Source organism: Strix aluco, chromosome 3 (assembly GCF_031877795.1).
Source record: "Strix aluco isolate bStrAlu1 chromosome 3, bStrAlu1.hap1, whole genome shotgun sequence".
Classification (NCBI taxonomy): Eukaryota; Metazoa; Chordata; class Aves; order Strigiformes; family Strigidae; genus Strix; species Strix aluco.
The window spans coordinates 77,510,286-77,526,052 of NC_133933.1; the positions used below are offsets into that span (position 1 = coordinate 77,510,286).

General features: G+C 41.0%; 1 protein-coding gene across 2 annotated transcripts; it reads left to right on the plus strand.

The window, feature by feature from the left end:
* Window positions 1-3,294: 3,294 nt before the first annotated feature.
* Window positions 3,295-13,730, plus strand: LOC141921817 (amine sulfotransferase-like). Of its 2 annotated transcripts, none has more exons than XM_074820742.1 (7): window positions 3,295-3,410; window positions 6,696-6,862; window positions 9,381-9,589; window positions 10,670-10,796; window positions 11,397-11,491; window positions 12,407-12,587; window positions 13,376-13,730. In XM_074820742.1, the coding sequence occupies exons 2-7, from the start codon at window positions 6,724-6,726 to the stop codon at window positions 13,498-13,500; spliced, it is 876 nt and encodes a 291-aa protein (XP_074676843.1). In that variant the 5' UTR covers window positions 3,295-3,410; window positions 6,696-6,723; the 3' UTR covers window positions 13,501-13,730. The 2 variants fall into 2 exon arrangements, with proteins under 2 accessions (XP_074676843.1, XP_074676842.1); XM_074820741.1 differs by lacking the exon at window positions 3,295-3,410 and adding an exon at window positions 3,680-3,801.
* The last annotated feature ends 2,037 nt before the right edge of the window (window positions 13,731-15,767 follow it).

Here is a 15,767-nt window from a genome sequence, read left to right on the forward strand (position 1 = left end):
TTTTAATTTCTGTTAAAACATGTGCGCACACACAAATGTGAATTAGATAACTGTGACCACAAGCATATTTTACTGTAAGGCAGGAAATGCAAGGACATAACTCCATAGTGTTGTATGAAATGGAGAGTTCAATGCTCAGTTTTAGCCAAAATAAGTGGCTAGACTTTGTTAAAAGAGAGAGTTTTAGGTCTAATTCAAAGGCGATTTTATTGTCATGTCATTGGTTTTGTCACGTCTTAGGCCAGACATATTTTACAAAATTTTTTGCTTATAATTTCTAACATTCCTCTCAGTTTCTTCTTACCCTAGTGATTTTAATATATTAAATTATTGGAAAAAAGTCATTAAAGTTTTTAAAAAGCTGTTTTCCAGTTGAGGGTTGCTTTCATGGGCATGATGTTCTCAGATTCTCCATTCAGAATTTAACACACTCTTGTAAATAATTAATCTTTGAGTTTGGTTATGACTTTGGTGTCCCAGTAAAATCAGAACCTATGAAAAATGGGTTATAATGCAGCACTAGTCAAATCCTCATAGTCAAAAGGAAGACACTATCTTTGAAACTAGAAGAGAGGAATCCTGTGCTCAGACTGTTAGCCTGCTTTGTTTAAATAGCTGATACTATTCTTCATTTTATATATTTTGAGAACCCTGACCTTCATTGACTAGTAATGTACTGAAGCAGGGGGTCAGAATCTAGTAAAAAATTAGCAAAAAATATAACAAAAATTATATTTTCTAGACTACCTCCTGTCCTTTTTCTCCCACTCCCCTTACCAAGGTGTTACTCAAGATTCATCCCATTTCCTGTGAGCTTAACTTTGTAAAATGACTTTGTATCTAAAGACTGAAAAATATTAGGGTGATCAAGCACATTTTTTTAGCTGGGCTAGTTTGTTTTCTAGGGTTTTTTTTGATCCATTTGCATCAGCATGGAAATTCATATTTACTGACATACCCCCTGGAGCACATGAGTCCTGGAGCAAGTACTCACAGCTTGCCCACAGTTAAGTCACTGAAATTTATGTTCATTACTTTGTTTTCCCAGAAGAAAAGTAACACATAGCTGCAAATTAAAACATGCAAATAATGCACATAATAGTAGAAAATTCAGAATTTATTTCAACAACTAATAAAGCTCTTTAGTTCACCATTCTCTACCCTTTGCTGAGGAAAATTAACCCAATCTTCTTTGTCACTGCCTATACACTTTGCCCTGGCAACATCTTTTCACGTGCCACTCTTGGTATGTGAAAGTGTGTGATTTCCACTATGCAGCATGTACATTTGGGGTTGTTTGGCTTTGACACCATCCCTGTAACTCTTTCAAAAGCTTCTCAGGCCTCAGTTTCACTGTTTTTTTCTGCATTTTTCTGCAATGTAAAATGCACCAAACTCTTCCCTCTTTCTAGCTAGAAAATTTTGGGTACAAAACACAAACTATGGCTATCAGAGAGAAAACTGTCTCTCAGAGAAAGAAAAAATGTACCCTCAGATTAACAGCACTTGTTTAAGCAACTCTGCTGGAATCTTGCTCTGGTGCATTAGTGGGGATACACAAACAAAACTGTCCAAACACCTCATCTTCCCAAGACAAATCCATTTCATGGTGTTTAAGAATTGTTGTGGCAACCTAAAATCCCCCTGCCACTTTGCTGAACTTGGGAGCTGGGATACAAGATACACAGGTAAAACACATTCAGTTGTGAATTACAGGAATGAAAGAAAGAGGGAGGCAAAGTGTGCCAGTGACAGAAATCCTGTAGGAAGGAGCAGACACAGTATTCACATTTAGCTTTCCACACTGACTGTGGCCCTCAGGTAATGCTAACTTTTGAGAAGCTTCTCTAGTAATTCAGGTACCATGTATCTTCAGCATGGATTTTATGCAGTAAGAGTCAATAGTAGATGTTACTGATACATAATAGTATCTGAGGCATGTCTAAAATAAAGGAATGCCTTACAAACCTTTTCTCTTTTCTCCTCAGTTGGTGGGCAACAGTCTGTTCCTACGCAGATTCCTAAAATGAGTGTTGAAGTGGTCTAATTTAGTTGCCCTTTTTTTGCTATGACATTTTGAATGTGTTTTGCAAAAACTTATATGAAACTTATTGTGGAATTCCATGTGCTTTATTTAGGCATTTACTTTACATTTTAATTTTACAGTATAGGTAGGCAGGAGACCTGTCTATTGTCTGTATAGGGAACTTCAGAGCTACACCAGTTTGCTGTCACTGTAGAGGCTTGTGAAAGAACTATGATTAGTATGAACAGAAATGTATTGGTGCAAAGTACCAGAGGAAACAACCAGAGAAGGACATAAGAGTTTAATAGCACCAAGAACATTGGTTTTGTTTAAATTATACAATAAACCATACATCTCCTTTTCCAGTCCCCCACTGAACAGTGTGCAACTTCACCTGCAATATAATATATGCTGGGTATTTGGATCCCAAAGTTAATTATTAATATTGCAGCAGATGGACTATTTATCCCAAAAAAGATAATACACATGAAACCTATGTTCAGTTAACTGCAGATAGACTGTAGTTCAGGGTTACTGACAAGCAGGGACAAATCCTAACTTTGGGATGCTGTCATTTTACAATATCCTTAGGATTCATATGCTTTCCCTACTCACTATCTGTCCAGAGGCCAAATGGCTTTACACACTGTTTCTTTTCACTGGAAAATATTGATTTTTGCCCTAACTCACACCTTGTCAACAAGCTCTCCAGCTAGTTCACAAAGCTGATGTGGGACCATAGCTGTTACTCTTTGGATTCTTCAGAGCAGTGTGCCAGGGCTGGAACATTTGGTGGAGCACCTCCCTGTCTAGTTTTGGGATCAATAGATGTTGTCTGTCATTATTATTAAACACTTAGAATAGAAATTGCAGTTACAGAATATTAGAGGCATGCCTGGTTGGCATGCAGAAAGCAAAGCAGAACAGGCTTAATCTTTCACCGTAAGGGTTTGCTCTGTGATGAAAAAAACCACAACCCTACTCCTCTTTCTGGCTCATTCATATGCTGATCAACCTGACTGATCGGTTGTGCAAGTTCGGGGACTATCTGAGGATTTGATTCAGGTTAAAAAGTAATCCTCTACAAAACACAATGCAGAACTGGGGAACAAAATGTTCTTTGTCATGTTGCTGAAGTTCAGGTTTCAGTGAGAAATGTCTTAGGCATTGTTTAATTTCAGTTATAAAATACCTCACAGAAAAACTTAACATGAACACAACCATACACGTGACTAACCCAAGCAGCTTATTCCAGGCTCATGGCTGAGATCAGTTTGAAATGGTCTGATCAACTACTTCAGTGGAGTAGTGGATTCAGGCTATTCTTTGGGACTACTGTCACACTTTGCTTGAAGATAAAAACCAATTTGAGCAGAAGTGAAAGGTGAGAAAAAAAACCCAAAACGTAGCAAAAACCAAAAGATTTTATTCACTTCTGCCCGTCTCCAATTTTCCTCAATAATGCTGTTGATAAAAAAAAGGAGGAACAGAAATCAGAATGAGCATTTAAATAATTTCAAAAATCTTTCTGGACTGTTTTCAGTTTTTTGCAAGTTATATTAGTTTTCTAATCTCTGTCTGCGTTAAAGATAAGCCAATATTGAAAACAAGCCAACCAGCATAGTGTCTGTGGGTTCACAACTCAGTTAAAAGGGAAACGTGACGGCTCAGGCATCCCTAGAGTTACTCGTATTCATCTCTAGAGTTACTTGTATTCATCGAGCTGGGAAGTAGTAGCACACGTCTCCGTGGGCACCGAACAGAGAACAGGGGAGGTAAGTATGCCTGAAATTATTAGAACAGTAGATCTCTGAGTTAAATGATGCTCTATTACCCTCTCAGTAAAATAATAATTGTACATAGAACTCTTTTGTAGACCATTTTGGCATGTACTGCCAGTAAGAGTTGCAGAGAGCTAGGAGCTAGAGCTGGTCCGTGCTTGAGAGGAAGACGGCTGTCCAGAGCAGAGTTATCTCACTGCTGGTGTGGGAATTGGAGTCTCACATGGGCTTTTCTGTATCATTCACAAAGAAATTGGAGTTGTAGCTGTGAGATAATTAACTAAGCAGAGTAAAAGTGCATAGACACTGTGGATTTAGGAGATGAACTGGCAGACACCTTTGTTGGAGATAGATTTTTGAGATACATTTTTGAGATGCATAGCTGACTGGTATGAGCATACCTGAATGTTTAATTTTTCTCCCATCGTATACAGCAGATTACGAATAGGCTTTCCAGGAAACAGGGCAAAGCTTTTTTTCCATGGTATATTTTTTCATGGTATATTCACACATCTGTAAGAAACAAGCAGTGCAATAACCTTTGTTCCAAAGTAATGTAAAAACTCATGTTTTTGAAAGAACAAGAACAAGAAGGTTTCTGTATACTGTGCATTGAATGTGTCCACTTTTTGTTTTCCACAAATTCCTTGCTCTTCCTCCTGTATCAGTAACATTTTTCACTCCTTCTCCATATCTTTGTGCTCTTAGGACTTCCCCAGCTTTGGTATCACAACTTGAATTTAAAACTGTACTAATCCCTTTGTTTCTAAACATGGGTTTTTCTCCATTTAGAGCACTGATTCATTGGGGGCTGTTTCACTCGGTGAAGCACAGGCTTTGCCGTGAAGCTGAAGCACCTCACAGGCTTTGATGCAGGTGGTGCCTGTCGCCATGAGATGAGGCAGGCAGCCCCTCACCACACACAGCGGTGGCTCCCCTTGCTGCCCTCCCTGCCCTCCCTGCCCTTGCTCCCCACGCTGCCCTGGCCATGGCCCATGCCACCAGCACTGGTGGAGGGAAGGCAGCACAAGCACAGGGGCCAGTGCTCCCAGGAAGGAGACATCCAGCCACATTTCTTTGGTCGTGAATCTTTGACAGTAGAACTGAGCTCGTGCATCTCCCAAAGCAAAGGATTTTTTTGTTGGCTAACAATACCAAGTGTGGATGTTAATAGGAGAAACTAAGTTTGATTAATCTAATAAAACAAAGACATATGTTTGTCTTAAAACTTGCTAGTATTGCATGCCCAAGGAGTTGTTTAGATCAGGGCCTGCCACAGCCTTTGCCGCATCTGAGGGACATCCATGTGTCCTTCTGTGGCTGCTGGAGGTAACTCAGCCCCCTCTGCCTGGGGCAGGGTGGGCAGTGGGTGTCCCCGGTCATGGCAGTGGCCACTGTGTTCCTTCCCCTGCCCTGTCAACCAGCCCAAGCAGCCACACCAGCAGCGCTGTCTGGGTGCTTTCTGAGGTGTCCGAGCAGGAGGGCATGTCCTCAGCTGCGCGGGCCCAAGGGCAGCGCTCCCGCCAAAGGCAGCACCACTGGGGCGACGCAGTGGGGCGGTGCAGGGCCAGGTGGGGGGCACACACCTGACCAAGGGGGTTCACATGCCAAGGAGGCAAAGGGGAAGCTGAACACGAACTGGAGAGGAGCTAATGATTACAGGTGGGATCGGCAGCCTCGTTTCCAAGGTCTGCCTGTTGTGGTGAATTCAGATCACTTGGCCGGTATGTCTTGCACAATTGGCTGATTTGACAAATCTGGGCAAGGGTGATGTCCCAATGTTGGAGCAATGTAAACACAGCAGTCCAAGAGAGATGGGAATGGTCACATTGCAAAGGGAAATCAGGGGACAGAAACCTAGATGAAATTCCAGATAGAAAAGTCTCTCTTTCCAAACATATTTTAACCCACATAAGACAATGCTTGTGATATCCAAGTCTGGAAGTGAGCTTGCTTATGTCATTTCTGCCAAGGCTTGTACATTGTCTAATGGTATTAATAAATAGTTCATCTACAGATCAGGGAGGGACAGACTGGGATGTTAAGCTCACTGAAATCCATGGATGTATCATTCAGCTCAAAGACTGCAGAAGAGACACAGACCAAAACCTTCAAACCTAGATGCTCCATTTGGCTCTGGCTCAGCTACAAGAGTCAGTCTCTCTCTTCAGTCTCTCTTTTACTCTGCCTGTATCTCCCCAAGCATTTGTTCTTCCCTCGTCACCACAACAATGACAGTTAATGTCTTTTTCTGGCAAATATATGGCAATGGTGCTAATGAGACACAATCTCATGAAACCAGTAGACATGTTCAAGAAATAAACACATGTTCATGATTACCCATCCTAGTTTGCAGGGAGAAATATTCCATATTTACTATGGGAGAAACATTAGTAATGAGACAGAGAATAAGTAGAAGGAGGCAGAAATTGTAATAAGACATTTTGAACACAGTTTCAGTCACAAAATCCAGAATGAGAGCTTGGTAGTTAAGCTAGCTCTGTTCAAGAGCTATTGACATCCCAAAGAAAACTTCATAGTCATTCAGATCCTACAGAAATCTTGACAAATGATTTTTACATAGGTTGCCTTCAGTTACATTAGTTTTTACATGCAGGTAGCATACATCTGTATATGAATAAAGGGTAATGCTCTACACCTTTCTTTTTTTTTTTTTTCATTAGAAATGTATCCCAAGTAATATTATTGTGAAAAATTTGAAAGCTAAATTTCAGTGTATTGTTTCCAGAATTTTGCTGAAATGCATTTTGCTAAAATTTTCCAGCAGTGGATCTTTGTTTGAATTGTTCTTTGTTTGTTGAACAAGATATAACAAGATATAAAGTTATATCTTGAAAAAGACATAACTTTGAATTTTCTCATTGCAGGTTATTCACCTCTAACAACAGATTAACAATGGAAACACCAAAAAAATATCTATTCAAATACAAAGAGTTTTATTTTAGTGTAGAAACTTCACCTGAGTACATAGCTTCCCTGGAGGATTTTGAAATCAAAGACAGTGACATATTTATAGCTACTTACCCAAAATCAGGTAAGAATGGAATTGTTTCTAAAGGGGGGAAAAATCTGCCTTTATTCAGCCATCTAACTTCAGAAGTACCTAGGGTTGTTAGTTTTTCTTTTAGACGTGAATCATCTCTGAGTATATGCAGTGTAGCATTAAGTATAAACCCTGCATAGCCATGGCCTGAACAGCCAGACACAAGGTTCCTCCTTGTGTCCAACCGTATTGGTCTACCTCATTCTCACTTTCCAATATGACAGAAGTTATCTTCACTGTCACCCCAAAAAAACCTTTCTGACATAGTCAAGAACAAGACTTTTACAATTATCTTCAAGTACATCTTGTAGGTGTACTCAGAGCAAGCTACACACAAACAAAACTGACCTCCTGTACCTCACAAAACACATATATAGTTTTGGTAGGGCTGGGTGCATGAGTGTTGGAGACAATTGTGGGATATCTGGAATGATTTGTGAGCTCACATGGAAGGTGGTTTGGGGGTTGCTGCATCCAAATTGCAACCAAGCAGGAGATCAGAGCAAACGTGAGTCAATGCTATAAGCCCTTCAAGGACAAAGAAGTACTATTTACCCACATAGTCATACATACACTAGTGTGATGAATTTTGCATTCCTATTTCTGCAGCAAATGCAACTGAGCAACCAGCTGGCTTCACTGTCATCTTACAGGAGATCTAAAGCCTCGACATGTTTCCATACAGGTTCACTTGATGCTTTAAAACTGGTCTATCCATTTTTCAACACTGCATTTCATAAGTTACTAGTAACTAATGACTTGATCATGCATTAAGCAGTGATTTATTACTAAAGTCTTGACATCTCTGGTACCAATCCATGGTTGTACTTTCAAGGCCTCTGCTGTTTGTGCTCTTGGAAACCTCTGCCATTACCCTTTGGTGTTCTTCAGCAGCCTTCAAGATGCAGCCTTTGCACAACATAACTGGTGTTTTGTTAGCATATGTCCTTTTCCTAGGGTCACTGAACACCTTGCTGGAATTCACTATTCCCTCGGGTATTCAGTAAAGTACCTGAGGCAGAAAGGCATTCTTAAGCGAAGCCCAGAAGGAGTGGCAGGGAGCACCAGGTGTGGTCGTAGTGAAGGTAGATGTGATACGAGAAGCCTGTGAAGGGGTTGTGGACAACAAAGAGAGGGGACTGGGAGCCCAGGAAATGCTAGCTCATCGTCAGGCAGCACTGGGGTGAGCTGTCTGAGTAAGGCAGAGAGGGAGGACAAGAAGGCAGTGTTTAAGGGGTAAAGATGTTATGGCACTGAGATGAGCACATCTGTGGAAGTAGGAGTTTCATGTTGCAAACTGATGGGTTACCCTGGGACAGGAAGGAGTTGGAACATGATTTTGAGTTATGAATTGCACAGAATGTCATCTCTCTCTCATTCACACCTTTCCCTCTATCATGCCCCACCATCCTGTTTCTTCCTCACCAGTTATCAATCTAAGGTACCCTCTAATCCTTCTGTTGAATCTCTACCACTGCACAGAAAAATTGTCCAGCTTGATTATGCCAAGCAGAGCAAGACAGTCAACACAGCTGTGAAATCACTAGGTATTGTTCCTGTGAATCCTAGGGATATTTCTTTTTCTTGCCCAGTGACTTTATATCTACAACATGCCTACAGTCTAATCTCCAGAATGAAGAGCTTCCTTCCCAGGAAGGGGAAGGCTTCAGTTTCAGATGCCTTCCTTTCTCTGTACTTGTTCAGGGTAACCTACAGCAGTAATTTAGTGCTCTTCCACATTGGTTTGAATGCTCTCAAGTGTCATCTTTACAGGCCTATGGTATAAAAGGGGAAAGGAACCAGTACTAGTATAGGGCTGAGAAGGCCAGAGGACTTGGAGTTAAACAGTTCTGCTCATTGCCCAAGTGGGCTAATCACTCAGGATTTGTCTCCCACCATTACCAGCTGGCACATGAACACATACTGGCACAGCAGTCAGCCACCTGCAGGATCCTGCCTTTTTAGATCATCCTTGCCAGCAGCTGTGACTCAGGAGTCAGATCTTCCCCAAGGAACTTTAGAGACCCTCTTGCCACAAACATTTGCTTTGTGGGGCTCATCCGTGCTTTACAAACATGGTGTTATCTGCTGTTTGTTTCATGACATCTCACAACACTTTGCAGGAGTTCTAGAAGCAAAGGTCTTTTCCAAATCCACTCAGTATGAGGTATTTTTAGGTGTGTGGACAACAGAGATGCAGCAATTCATAGTCCCACAAGAGGATGAGGACAGACATAATTTGTGTGGAAGCTGAGTATACTGGGTGAAGGAACTGAAGGTTTAGTTACTGTCCTTGGCTTTTCTGAAGGGACAAAACAAAAATATGCTTCCATTCTGCAGCCAACAATCACCATGACAATGTTTGCTGTCTTCAGTATGTGAAGTTGTATTTGTATTCAAAAACTAAACCTCATTATAGCAGTGCAGAGGCTCTGTTTATGACAATATACTATCTTTAATTTAAAAAAAAAAATCAAGCAAGGTTCAAATAAAAAGGTTTCCTTCTCAGGAACTGTGTGGACTCAGAACATTTTGAGCTTAATAATTCATGAAGGCCACCGTAATGGAACAGAAAATGTGGAGACCATGGAAAGAATCCCATGGCTGGAATACAGGACAAAAAATAGGGATTATACAGTTCTTCCTTCGCCTCGTGTTTTTGCCACCCACCTGCCTTACTACTTACTTCCAAGAGACCTGAGAAACAAAAGAGGACGTGTAAGTGATGTTGTTTTTACAATTTCCTTAAAACCAATCATGCCAGTTTGCCTCACTGAATTGGTCCAAATCCTACCTTTTTCCTCTTTCAGTTCTCCATGTCTTGGAATAAATATCACCTGCTTTGTATATGTGGGGAGGTCAGGGACATTCTAAAGCCCATTTCTTCTGTTTCCTTTCAGCTCCAACACTGTTAGAGAGAGCGGTGATGCATTTTAGGAGGATCTGCCAGGGTCAAAGACTTGCACTGATTTTCCCCTTGCGAAAAGGTCCTATTCCAGTGAAGTTATAAGTCTGAAAAAAAGTCTCCCACACTGAAAATATGAGTAGGACGGGCCTATAGTAGGTAGGAGGGAATGTGAGAACTGCATTTTCTTGCTTCCTAGGACTGTGAGTTTCTAAATAGGACTCTCCATCGTGAACTGTGCCATAGCTCAGGCCCTGTCACCCATGGAAAATGCCTCCTTAGAGACAGGTATAACCAAGATACTACACTAAGGTTCACTGACAGAACATGGACATATGGGCAAGTCTGAAGATACATATGGGATATATACTTCTAACAGCACACTGAGAATTGCCTTAGCTTCCTTACAGCAAATTGTTACTTTGCTGCCTGGTGAAGAATCTCAAACTTCTGCTAGTCTTTCTTATAGTGGTCCCGATGACTTCTGCCCCTTCCATCCTTATTTCTGATGTCAGGCTTCCCATGGTTGAGTGAGCAGGAGCTGTGGCAGAGCTCTGCCCACAGGGGCTATGGAGGCAAGCTCTTAGTGCTGCTGTTACCTTCTTCACAGATACAGGTGTAACGGGAAACTGCAATATGCTCACCATTTTCTTCACAGTACCAGTGAAGTTTGGAAGAGATTTAGCTGCTGCCACTGAATGACTGCAACTACAGAAATACCGCCGATAAAACAAATTGACAGCACTACATTATCCAGAATTGACCTAATGTGATTGTCACCTTCAAATGGTTTTCACGCATTTTAAGTGGGACCTGTACAGAAAAATGCACTGATGGTCGGGGTAATGGAGTCCTTTAATATCTCTGAGACTAGTCTTCTTATTGTTTTGCAGATTATTTATGTTACCAGGAACCCTAAGGATGTTATGGTTTCTTACTACCACTTCTCCAAATACATGTCCACATTAGAGGAAATACCAGATTTTAACCTTTTTATGGAGAGATTTTTAGCTGGTAAAGGTAGGATGTCTTTTTTACTAAGGAGCCTAAATCGTACTCTATGACCTCAGATTGAATGGAGATTAATTATATCACTAAATATCAATTACCGGAATCCTCAGCTATGCAGTAACCTGAATTCAAAGCTGCAGAGGCTGTCTGAGCTTGGCATCATTTTCTGATGAAAGCTGGTCCAAAGGGAGTAGCATAGGCATGGCTTTGCTGCTCCACAACAACATGCAAGCTGCTTATTTTATCTGAACTGGATGCTGATTCAGAATACAACCATTATGACTGAAAGTCTCTTAACACTTTCTGCACTCGGTTAGTGGAGCTGAACCCATAAGACAGACACTGTATAGCAAAGATAGAGAAGTAGTTTTTTTGCTTCCGCAGGTATTAGTTCAGACTACTAGTGTTCCTAGTAACTCAAAGGGCATTTGTCATGTCAGCTTGGAGAATTGTCACAAAGACTGTGAGAAGCATCCCCCAAATGATCAAAAAAAATTATTTTAAAAAACCCTTTCAAAGACCCAAAAGACCGATAATTTTACTGTTTTACTGCTAGTTGTTAATAGTATTTCTCTTTATTTTTTTGTTTTAATAATTTCCCTTCCTAAGTACTTGCCAGTTCGTGGCTGGATCATGTGGCAGGCTGGTACAGTCATGCAGAAGATTTCAATATACTCTTTGTTACCTATGAAGAAATGAAAAAGGTGAGGTCAATTAGTATCACTATATTAAAGATATTCTCTTCTTATATTGAGTGCATTTTCAGACAGCTCTTTAATAATTACACTTTATATCAGAAAGTGCTTAATCCATTTTGGAGTAGATTCAGATTGAGACTTCTGAGAGGATGAAGTAATTTCTCTCACTGGTTCAAGGTCTTATCAATTACTAGACACTTATTAGGTAAAACACTTTCCAATATGACAGAAGTTATCTTCACTGTCACCCCAAAAAAACCTTTCTGACATAGTCAAGAACAAGACTTTTACAATTATCTTCAACAGGAATGTTGTGCTCATAGGAACAGTTCCACTAAAGGAAAGAAGTGCTTAAGAGGCAGGCTTTAAAGTGCTTGAGGAGCTCTCAAATTGCGACTAGATGTTTCCTGCTTGGTGGCTGCTCATGCCGTTGTGCAACTTCTCGTTTCTCCAAGGTGGATGCCCTTCTCCTCACGGGCAAGCCCCAGAGCGCCCCAGCCACAGCAGCGCAGCCCATGTCACATGCCACTGCACTGGTCTCTCACACTTTGGAGCCTCAGGTTGCTCAGGTCGAGACCCTTGCTAGGACAACAAGACTGACAAAGCCCCCACGGGTTGAGTGCCTTCGCAGTGACAGGTGCAATTCCAGGGGTGACACTGCCAGGGCATCTAATAAGAGATGCAGAGTTTGCAACATGGGGAGCAGAACACAGAATTCCCCATCTCTAAGGGCACGCTGCTGCAGTGAGCTACAGCATCACTGCTCTCCAGTATTCAACTGGTGCAAGCGAGACTATTCTCCCACAAAAATTGTGGTCAGTTCTGCACCCAAATATATGTCCCTTATTATCCTGTATTCCAACTACTGTATGCATCTAGCTCTTTGCATCATCAAGACTCTTCAAAGTAACATTATTGCAGGATCTCAGAAGTGCTGTGCTGAAGATCTGCAACTTCCTAGGCAAGAAGCTGAGTGAAGAGGAAGTGGACAGTGTTGTGAGACAAGCTACATTTGAGAACATGCGAAAAGATCCCAGGGCAAACTATGAGAACCTGCCAGATGATATCGCACTAAAAAACAAGGGTAGTTTTCTACGAAAAGGTAAGATGGAAGCAGTGCAATGCTACAACTATTTAATCCCACACTTCTTGGTGTGAGATGAACCTAGGGTTTCTGGTCTCAGCTGGAATGCCCCATTTTCAGAGGGAGACTTCAGGTTAGTGGTCTAGAAGAGCAGTTTTATTGTTGTGGCATCAGTGATTTGACCTTATTTTCCTAAGGATAATAAAAAGTTAGTGTTTTACTCATTCTAATGTGATTGTACAGGCCTGTCAGATACAGGAAAGGATTTAAGGGTTTTACCCAACCAGGAGTAAGATAACTCTTTTTTTTTTTCTTTTTTTTTTTTTTTATTGTTTCTTACTTTTCAAGGCAAGCATCACCTTGATTGTGTGAGCATAGACCTTCTTGACCACCTACCTTCCAAGCCCATACATGGCATCCCTGGGCTCCCAGGCATTGCTAAGGTGTCCTAACATTCAGTGTAGGAGGAAACCTCGAGGGATTAGAGTGGTGCACTGAGAGAAAAACAAGAGGTGTTGCTTTTAATAATTTCCTCTTTGAGCTCAAAAGAATCAGTAAAACAACAGAACAAGTAAGTTTAATAACTTTATGAGGAGTCAGGATTATAGGTCTATGCTGTGTTTTATTCACAGCACCTAGATTTGGAAGCACGTTCTCAAAAGAGCACAGGGAGCCTCACTTAGCAGGCCAGCAACAGAGAAATGCTGAGGAAGCTAGGAATTGCTTCCCAAGACTAGCACTCTGCAGTGGGCTTTGGAGAGATGCACATTCTGCTTCTCACCTCCCTTTACTGCCTCTTTCCTCAGGCACTGTTGGAGACTGGAAAAACATCATGACAGTGGCACAGAATGAAAGGTTTGACAAAGTTCTTAGTGAGAAAATGAAGACCCTGCCCATCAAATTCATCTGGGATATTAACGATGAAATATAGGCTGGTTTTGAGCTTCATCATCCTTTGATGTTTACACTGAATGGACATATCTGAAGTTCTGGCTAAGAAAATACATCCATTTTCAGCTCTGTTATAGAAATAATAATGATGACAACTCAGTCACAAAATGTGAGTTATCTGAGGAAGCTATTCAATTCCACCAGTTTCCTGTTTGTAAATTTACAAGGTATTTTAATTAAGTTTCTTAATAAACTTATTCCCTTCCTTCATGTGTGATTTTTCTTTCATTGGCTTTATTTGTAGACAATCAGGTGAGGATAGATTGGTGTTGTTAAAAGCTTTCTGAAAAACGTTTCACTTAAGCATTTTGTGAGGCTTCTTTTGGTAGAACCTTCAATGTCCAGACTGTAAGATTGATCAGCTTGGGTATGGTTATGCTTTGATATGTTTGAGTTTCTGTTTCCTTGGTAAACACCAATACTCAACCATTTGCTATTAAAGTGACCTTTATGTTGCATTCTCTGGTGTTGCTCATTGACTGAAACACTACATTGCATTGTTTGTTTGGGTTATCAAGGTCATGTCTGACAATTTGCTACTTGAAATATTGAGAAAAACCACAAGCCATAGTCACAGCAGTTTTTAAGTGAACATCCACTCTATCATACCTGATGATGTGCTAGAGCTACTGATGTAAAAAGCTACCAGCTATCTATGACTATCTCCTTCCTCATACATTCATTGACTCACTATCACAGGTAACCCATCCATCATTCAACTCCATGCAGCAGCTTGCCCAAGGGCTTCCTCTGAGAAGGTAAGTACAGTGACACATCTCAAGATTTTTAACTATCAACAACTCAAAAACATTTGCAAGTTCAACAGCTCCACTCCTGACATGCATCTACGATATATTTACCTTTGTAGACATTAATGCCTTTTATGTTGCTTACAAAGGGAGGTCCAACTCCTGCATATTTCTCAACTCTATCCATTGAAACTACTCACAGACCAGCACTGTAGTTCCTCTCCTCCCCATGTACACATGGTTAAGTCTCTGATACATCTCTAGCATTTTCCCCTCCAATAATCTCTTTCAGCACAGCCTCAGTCAGGAGGGCAAAGCATATGATCTGAGGGAGGAAACTGTTCCCACTTTTTTTCAGGCACCAACTGAACTTCCCTGGTGGGGAAGGCAAGTTTTGGACCCTCATCCCTGCTTCCTGCTATAGTGTCTACATCAACAAACTACAGTGACCACTTTTGGGTGGTATTGAATCAATGTTCTAAGAACCAGCCACAGCAGGATGTAACTTCTAATTTAAAAAACATTCCAAATAATCATTTTGATTTGACAAAGAGCATCTAACCTTGGGTTTCCCATAACACTGTTTCAAAAATATAAAATATCCTTCCAGTTCACATAATGCCTTTTTTGTTGCTTTGCTTCTTTCACTGGTCCTAAGGGACCTGCTCGATCTTCTAATTTTCAATCCATCTAACCCACCTTCTGATACATTTTACCTGCTTTTTTCTGGACAGAGTTACTTCATGCACTACACAGTTAGCTGCTTCTATTAGACAAAGGTGACCTCATATAATTAGTCTACAAGAAGAAGGTTTCCACGTCCTTCAACTGTACAGTCAGATCACCTTTCCATCTGGAACTTTGCATCCCTGATACAAAGAAAGTAAGTTACAAAAAAAAAAAAAACAAACACCCTTATGTGACTTATGTAACCATTCCCTGACATCTGAGTTTGAACAGGGGGACCACTGATCTTTTCACCTGTACATATTTACCCTGGCCACAGAAAAGGTAAAACTAGTTCAGAGTCAGAAGCCTAACACAGGCCTTTTGCCAAGCTTGCCCTAAGTACAAACAGAACTCCTGATTACAAGTAGAACCTTGATCTTTACTCTTTGCAATGACAGGAAGTCCCAGCATAGTAATAAAAGCCACATAAACCTCACGCTGCACAGTACACCACAGCCCACTGGTATCAGCTCACTCTATCATTGTAGATTTCATGAACATGCAGCGCAAAGTAAAATCAAGTTCATGGCAATAAAAGCAATTGTCAAAGAAATGAACCTGAAAGCTCTTCCCTCTCCCTCCTACTCCAAGCAACTAGCAAGGTGCTGAAGGGCTAATTAAAAGAATGTATTTCAGGCCCTGTCAGATTCTGCCACACAATAGAGAGCACTCACATGACAGCTCCTTAGGTATCAGCATCTTGGGTCCAGGCACAGCCTACCTGTCTGGTCCAACAAGCTTTGAATTTATTTTGGCAACCACACAGTTT